Source organism: Nannospalax galili, unplaced genomic scaffold, assembly GCF_000622305.1.
Source record: "Nannospalax galili isolate Female #2095 unplaced genomic scaffold, S.galili_v1.0 scaffold2127, whole genome shotgun sequence".
NCBI lineage: Eukaryota > Metazoa > Chordata > Mammalia > Rodentia > Spalacidae > Nannospalax > Nannospalax galili.
Window position 1 is genome coordinate 508,367 of NW_008356163.1, and position 8,732 is coordinate 517,098.

Genomic DNA, 8,732 nt, shown 5'->3' on the forward strand with positions numbered 1-8,732 from the left:
ATGATGATTCATTGATGATGGTAGTGAGAACTCATGGCTCCATTTTTGTTACCTGTTCACATATTCACAGGGGAAAATAATGGAATAATGAGTTTAATTAATCACATGTTTTCATAGCATCAAAGACTCTGTGAAGTTCTTCAGAGATTTAACCCCCAAATGCTACCCCATGTAATAAAACACTGTCTGACAATGCTCAGATATCAAAGACTTGATGATGGTAGTGAGAACTCATGGCTCCATTTTTGTTACCTGTTCACATATTCACAGGGGAAAATAATGGAATAATGAGTTTAATTAATCACATGTTTTCATAGCATCAAAGACTCTGTGAAGTTCTTCAGAGATTTAACCCCCAAATGCTACCCCATGTAATAAAACACTGTCTGACAATGCTCAGATATCAAAGACCTGCTCACCTCAGGTAAATTCCCGAGTTTCCTAAATGTAAAATATAAGGTTCAAAGTTATCTTCTACTGAAAGCAAATGAAGTATTTATAAATGAATCAGCTTTTGTGATTACTTAGCTGTTTAGGTTTCAGTTTAATAAAAATTAAATATTCTGTGGAGAACTGGAAGACTCTGACTGTACTTACTAGTGTAAAAATCATATTTAATTTTTTTCTCTTAATCTAGGTTCAGAAGCAAAGCTGTTTTCTCTTTCTATCGTTGTGTCGATCTTTCTCTCACTATATACGTGTATGAATGAGTATGTGTGTGTGTGTATATATATATATATTATATATATGACTGTAGATGTATATATATATGTGTACATATATGTGTGTGGGAGGTCAAGTAATTCATTTTGCATGTTTGTATTTCTTAACTATAATTGATGTATCATATTACCAGTGATAATGTGTATATTTTCAAATCCAAGTACACTACTTACTGTAACATTTAATAATGTAGCTTGTCAAATCTTCTACTACTGTCCATCCCTGTATTCTGATTCTCATGTGCCAACTAAGTACTACACACATGAAAATTCATGACAAATTACACGACTGCATTTATACTTATGAAGGATCTACTCTGGGATAATCATCGCTTGTTCTCATGCCATTTTCATTTTTTAATGAAATATACTTTCTGCCTTTTGAAACAGCTGGCCTGGAACTCACTATGTAGACCAGGCTGGCCTCAAACTCATAGAGCTCTGCCTGCCTCTGCCCCCCAAGTGCTGGGAGTATAGGTGTGCGCCACCACACCCAGCTGCAATTACTTTTTTAGCAGATAAGGGATTCATCCTTTGGTTCTATACTCCCTCTGTCAAGAGACAATATCACTGTGGCAAAACCCTAATATATTTTATGAAGAAAAAGATAACTATAACTATTTACATATTGCTAAATACTAAAGAGCACATTGGTCCAAGTAGCAGGAGATAAATATAATATTTTTCTTTGTCAGTGCTTTGCTCTTTATTTTTTAAAATAATCTTTTTTAGTCAACCTTAATCTTTAAGAACAATTTCATATATTGGTGAATGTAAAGAAAGGCGAATTTCTTAAGTAACATTTTGCCATCAAATCTCACTAAATCTGGAGGCCCTTGCATATTACTCTTTTTTAAAGGGAATAAGAAGTATTTCATTCTGGAATCACATATGATATGAGTGATCATTGCCCAGAACCACAGATTCATGTTACTCCCAATTCCATTTTACAATCTGGTAACAGTTTGATGAAGTTTTTATAGTGATAGAATAAACAAAAGTCATAAAACAAGACACTTCAAATACATTGGTAGATATATTCAGTAGGCAGGTCATACCAAAGCAGGGAGGAAAAATTATTCTTAATGTCTAATTGAGATTTTGTTTTCATTTTTGTTTTTTGTTTGTTTGTTTGTTTGTCTTGGTCTTTTTGAGACAGCGTTAACTTGTATCCCCAGTTTTCCTGGAATTACTATGGAGACCAGGCTGGCCTAGAACTCACAGAGATCTGCCTGGTTCTACTTTCCAGTGCTGAGTTTAAAGGACTGTTTGGAATCTTTGGTATTGTAAAACACATTTCCTGAGTTAAGAAAGGAGAGATCATGGAAAGTCAAGAATGAAAGAAAGTGATAGCACAAGAATAGCTTATAGATCCCTATGATTCTCAACTAATATAATGAAAAATACTCTATTAGGGTCCAATAAATACAGTGTTTTCAAAACTGCAAAATAGGACTAACTATATTTCAAAATAAAAACAATCAGAAACAAAATATCTTCTGCCTTACAGTTATATTAAGGATGCACACTCTAATTCAATATGTGTCTATACTTGCTTCTTTTTTTCAAGTTTATACAAGGAGAAAAATGAACAAGGGAAATTGCTCCTCTGTGAATGAATTCATTTTCTTGGGAATTACCAATAATTCTGAGATGAAGGTGATCCTTTTCATTACATTTCTATTTATTCAGTTTGTTACTCTCCTGGCAAATGTTGGAATGATCATTTTGATCAGAATGGACAAACATCTGCACATACCAATGTATTTTTTTCTCAGCCATCTCTCTTTCTCTGACCTTTGCTATTCCACTGCAATTGGACCCAAGATGCTAGTGGATCTCTTGTCTGAGAACAGTTCAATTTCCATAGTCGGATGTGCTCTGCAGTTCTTGACATTCTGTATGTTTGCAGATGCTGAGTGTCTACTTCTGGCAGTGATGGCCTTTGATCGGTACCAGGCCATCAGCAATCCCTTGCTCTACACCGTGAACATGTCCAACACCGTGTGCTACCTGTTCCTGGTTGTGGTTTACTTAGTGGGCATGACAGATGCTTTGATACATACAACATTAACATTCCACTTGTGTTTTTGTGGGTCTAATGAGATCAATCATTTCTTCTGTGATATCCCTGCTCTTCTCTTAATATCTTGCTCAGATACACAAATCAATGAATTGGCAATATTCACCATTTTTGGTTTCATTGAACTGAGCACCATCTCAGGAGTTCTTGTGTCCTATTGTTACATCATCTCATCAGTCTTGAAGATCCGCTCTGCTGAGGGCAGGTTCAAAGCCTTCTCCACCTGTGCCTCCCACTTAATGGCAGTTGCAATTTTCCAGGGAACTATTCTCTTCATGTACTTTCGTCCAACCACTTCTTACTCTCTGGATCAAGACAAAATGACTTCACTGTTTTACACCCTGGTTATTCCCATGCTGAACCCTCTGATTTACAGCCTGAGGAACAAGGATGTGAAAGAAGCCCTGCAAAAACTGAGAAATAAATGGTGATTTTACATATTTTATTGTATTTGCACATGCATGCATTCATAGATATTTTCATTTATATTATAATGTAATTGTTCACACAATTTGTTGAAATAAAATTGCTCTAACATCCAATTGCAAAAAAAAAATGTTCCTGGAATCTATGATTAATATTCCTCATAATATACAAGGGGTTCTATCTCCACCAAAAAAGTTCCTGAAAACTTCAGTGCTTCCAGTGTTTTTTATTTGTTAATTCTTTAATGCAGTGTCATTTATAATAGGAGTAGATTGCTTTTCAAAACATTAAGGTTGGTTTTTATTGCAAGTACAGAAAGTATCACATTTTGGTGAAAATATAATCATCACTTGAGTACTCTAATGGTTTACATATGCTTTAAAATAGCCTGAGATGAATAAAAACACTTTTGTTAAAATATTTCTTTGAGAGATTCTGCCCTCATGTTTAAAAGAATGGTTATTTGTGTCTCATGTAGCTCAGGCTGCCTTTGAATTCATTATGTAGCCTAGGAGAATGAACTTGAACTCCTGATCTTTCTGTCTCTAAGTCCCAAATGCTGGGATTTCAGGCATGAGCAACCAAAGCCAGTTTATATGTGTAGTAGGCACTGGACAAGCTAGGCAAGCACTCTAACTACTGTATTTTGTTCAAAGATAGCATGCAGTTTTCTACCTCTTATTATATCACCTGCATTGTGACTAAGAAATGAGACGGAAAAAAAGAGATAAATAATAAAAATCAATCCATTTAGAAACAGTGAAAGTGATCATTAGATATTAGTGTAAAATTAATTGCTTAAATTGTGTGTTCTTTGACCAATATGCTAAATATATCACAAAAAGCAATAAAAATCATATATCCTATGGTTCCATAGCAACAGGCAAACTAATTACAAAAGAAATAGCTAAGCAAGCTGACTCAGCTACTCCATCTGACTTTGTTCAAATTTATGATGTGAGACAGTAAAGAATCTAGTGGAGAAAGTAGGGTTGTGGCCATGTAACTTATCAAATACGCAAAAAAAGCAACTCTTAATAATACATTAACATTGGGCAATCAAAACATTGAAAGTCTTAGGTGTAGGTCTTCTGTCATAATAAAACACGCTTGCATAAAGACATTTGAGAACAGAAGTGAGCCCAGAAGCCTATTCTGATGTTAAGTTGTATTTGTGGAACATTCAAGATTACAGAAAAGGTAGAAAACAATCCATGGAAAAGAATGCATCGTTTGAGAAACAGCTTTTAAGCTTTGCTACCTATGCCTTATAACTCATGCCTATTTATTAGTATTTCTTATGAGCAACATTGTTATAGAAAACACTTTGAAATGTTCCTAAAATCTACTGAAATTGAAATGACTGAATTGGAGATCTGAGGATGTCATTTCTCTTCCATATGGGTTTATAGCATCAAAATATGTATTTCATTCAATTATTGGCTTATTTAATCATATTTAGTGAATATGCACTAAAGAAAAGAAAATATTTTCCTAACTAATGTACCCAGAAAGAGAAAACAAAAAATTGATTAGCTATAGGTTTTGTTTCTTTAGTTAGTAATTAGAAGTGTTAGACAACTCGTGGGAATATCACATAGAAAATTTGTGACCTAAGGAGTAATTTAGAAAAAATATCCCTGGACTGAATGCATTTGAAGACTGTGCAGATAATAGAAGCACACATCACAAAGCACTGGTCACTACCTTGTAGGTCTCAGAATTCACTGTTCCCTTTTTCACAGCTTTCCCTGTCCTTGAGCAGTGGTAACAGAAAAAATATTATAGACCATTGACATTAGTGAGTCATTATGATCTGAAAGGTGTGTGTGTGTGTGTGTGTGTGTGTGTGTGTGTGTGTCTGTGTGTCTGTGTGTCTGTGTGTGTCTGTGTGTCTGTATGTGTGTGTGTGTTTGTGTACATGCACGTGGTGTTTTGGGGAGCAAAACCAGGACTTCATATATTCTTGGTAAGCGGTACATTACTCTGCTAGAGGCCAGATTGTGTTTCATTTATTTGTATTTTTAAAAAAGTATTTTTGTTTTAAATGTATGAGTGTATTGCCTGAATGTAGGTAAGTGCACCCCTGCTGTGCAATGCCCATGAAGGTCAGAAGAGAGTATCGAATCCCTGGAACTGGAGTTACAGAAGGTTGTTAGCTGCCATGTGGGCACTGGGAATCAAATCCAGGTCCTCTGCAAAAGCAGTTCTGCTCTTAACCACTGAGCAATCTCTAAAGACCTTCCTTTTAAATCCTGAGTCTTTCCTTTAGGATTGGGACTAAGTCACACAAATGTAATATTGAAATATTAATGGGCTGATTTGGGCCTGAAAAGGCAATGGCAGTGGTATTAGCTAATGCATGGGAATTGAGATAAACCAGATGTTTTAAATGTAGTCTCTTTATCTTGTCTCCCATTGTAAAATAAATAATACCAGAGATGTTGCATGTGGTTACGCAATTATTAATATTCATACAATTAAAAAGGGGTATGTTATTTGAGCACTATAATTAAAATTGAAATGTTTGACAATAATTATTTGAATTACTAGCCTGGATTAGATGTAAGCCAATGAGAATACAGAGTTTAAGTTAATATACTATACAGAAAGGAATACATTGCCTTTAACAATAGTGTTTACTGGGCTGGAGAGATTGCTCAGTGGTTAAGAACATTGACTGCTCTTGCAGAAGACCTGGGTTCGAATCCCAGCATCCACATCAGCTAACAACTGTCTGTAACTCCAGTTCCAGGGGATCTGACAGCCTCTTCTGTCCTCCGTGGGCATTGCATGACACGGGTGTACTTACCGACATGGAGGCAATTCACGCATAAACATAAAAATATAAAAATATAAAAATATTAAAAAAAATAATGTTTAGTAATATGCAAAACATGAAAAACTACTTTTACATTTGTTATTGTGTGTGTATGTGTGTGTGTGTGTGTGCACTACAGTGCACATATGGAGTTCAGAGGACAATTTGAAAGCATGGGTCCTCTTCTACATGCAGGTCCCAGCAATCTTTGAGTCAAACATGCTTAAGTCTGAAATAAGAGACTCACCTACTTCCAGAGTCAGCGTCTCGGTGAACTAAAAGAGCATATGACAGTTTATCCACATACCGTGCATTACAAGGATTTGAAGATTCTGGATGAGGAAATTAGCCTTTAGCATTTCCTATTCCTGTGAATGTTCATATCATTATTGCTGATGACAGCTGAAAAGCAGAAACAATCCTCATGTCTATCAGCTGAGAAATGGGTAAAGAAAATGCCTTATATCATAAACTGAAACAAAATTATTTCGATAAAGGGAAGTAAGTTCTGAAACATGAAAGAAGAGGAGATTTTGAGAGCACTGTGTTAAATGAGAAACGAGGATGCAAAGGGCCAGAGATTGGATTGCTCTATTTATAAATGATGCATGCGAAGAGCAGCATAAAATCGAGAGAGCAGATCTTGCGAGGGACTAGAGGTGAAAGTAGGGTGAGGTGGTGTGACCACTATTGCGCTGTGTTTTTTATTCGGGTGATAGGAACTGTTCTGGAAGTAAATAGTGGAGAAGGTTGTACCATCATGTAAATACACTAAACATCCAGGAAGGGTTTAAAAGTATACGTGCGGTAGTTAACTTTTAAATTATATCAGTAAAATACGCTCTAATGTTAGTAATAGACCATTAGGCTGGTGAAGGAAAGATCTTTAAAAAGGGAGACATGATGAAAAATAGAAAGGAGTTAAAAATATTCAGCTGGTGATTTGTACTTCATTGCATTCTACTTTGGTGAGCAAGGATGGTTTAGATTATATTTTACAGTATAACATATGTGAGCATTATATTTCAGTTTTCATCCTGACCTAGTTCAATTTGGTGAGAATACTGAGATATTAAAGCTCACCATTTGATAAAGAGCTTGAGATACTCACAGGGGAAAATACAGAGCCATGAGTTTAATTAATCTCATGTTTGCATAACTCCAAAACCTGAGGGAAGTGGATTCAGAGACTTGGTCCCAAATGCTACCTGATAAAATACTATCTGCTCATCGTTCACCTGCCCCAAACTGCCTCTCACAGGTAAGTTTCTGAACATCTAAACTTAAGGATATAAGCTTTCCACTTTGAAAATTAACTTAACATAATTTATCAATGAACCATTTCATGCAAATAACCAGTATTCTGACATTTTATGAACAAGAGTGATATTAATTTTTCTCATAATTGGGAAATACATGATGAACTTAGTTATAATCACAAATAATATGTCCTTTTATTTTATACATTCATTATAGTCTTTACTCATTTCATGATTGTGTAAGTACATAGATAAATTTAAGGGATTTAAATTTTACTTTTCCTTTGTAAAAGCCTTGAAATATGACACAACAAAGTATAACTTGTAAGTCACCCACTACATTTAAATAGGGTGTTTTCATCCTCACAAATATCCTTCCCTAAATTCCAATTAATATATTTAAATAGTGTGATATGGCAGGGCATGGTGGCACATGCCTGTAGACCCAGCACTTGGGAAGCAGAGGCAGATGGATCTCTGTGAGTTCAAGGGCTGCCTGCTCTACATAGTGAGTTCCAGGCTGGCTGGGTCTATAGGGAGACCCTGTCTCAAAAAGACCAAATAATAAAACCCAAATAAACAAACAAAAATTAAAAATAAATAATAATAATAATAATAATAATAATAATAAATAGTGTGGTATACATGTGATCATGTGAAAATATTAATAACATCTTTATTCATAAAGAGAAGCCCATGTATCCCTCAATCTTTTATTCTTCTTTAATTTGCATTCATTTTTTAAACATAAAAGTTGACATAAATTCTGTCATAATTCAAAGGTTTGCATAATACACTCATTTGTATCCTTTTTGATGAGAAACCTCATCTTTAAATCCAGAGTAGTCCAACACAGAAGAATGAGCATTTTAGCAAACTCCTAGGATGTTTCTATGAAAATGATGCTTAGTTCAGAAAGTACTCTAAAGTATCATAGACTATGGAAATATCATGACTGTGTCAAGAAATCTCACAATTGCATTAGGTCTTTTTGTCAGTGTAAATGTTCCCATGCACAGTAAGTACTTAGTCCTATAGTTACAGGTCAGTCTATGATTGACATTTATTATATATTATGTTAAGGACACATTGAGATGTAGGTATAGTAAAAATTTGGCTCCCATCATAAGAAAACATAAGCCTAGAGAAATTAACAAAGCAGTAGAAAGTACTATGCCTCTTTGAAAGACATCTCAATGTTTACCAGTTTCTCAGTGCTTTTTCACACCTTTTAAAATGATCACTTTGAAATAGATATGATGCTTCCATAGAATGATATTTGCATGGGGGTTTTCTCTGAGATTTAATTAAAAAATTATAGAAACAAATTTTATTCTACGTTATACATGTTTTGTGATTGTGCTGTAAAATAAACATGTATTATTTTTTCTGTCACTTTTGTAAATATTTTGCCACAGCAA

The 8,732-nt window shown here is 34.7% G+C and overlaps 1 protein-coding gene across 1 annotated transcript; it reads left to right on the forward strand.

Annotated features, from left to right (window-relative positions):
- The first annotated feature begins 2,306 nt into the window (after nt 1-2,306).
- On the forward strand, nt 2,307-3,236 carry LOC103750956 (olfactory receptor 5W2-like). Its single transcript, XM_008854228.2, has one exon. It carries the CDS (start codon nt 2,310-2,312, stop codon nt 3,234-3,236), a length of 927 nt encoding a protein of 308 aa, XP_008852450.1. The 5' UTR covers nt 2,307-2,309.
- The last annotated feature ends 5,496 nt before the right edge of the window (nt 3,237-8,732 follow it).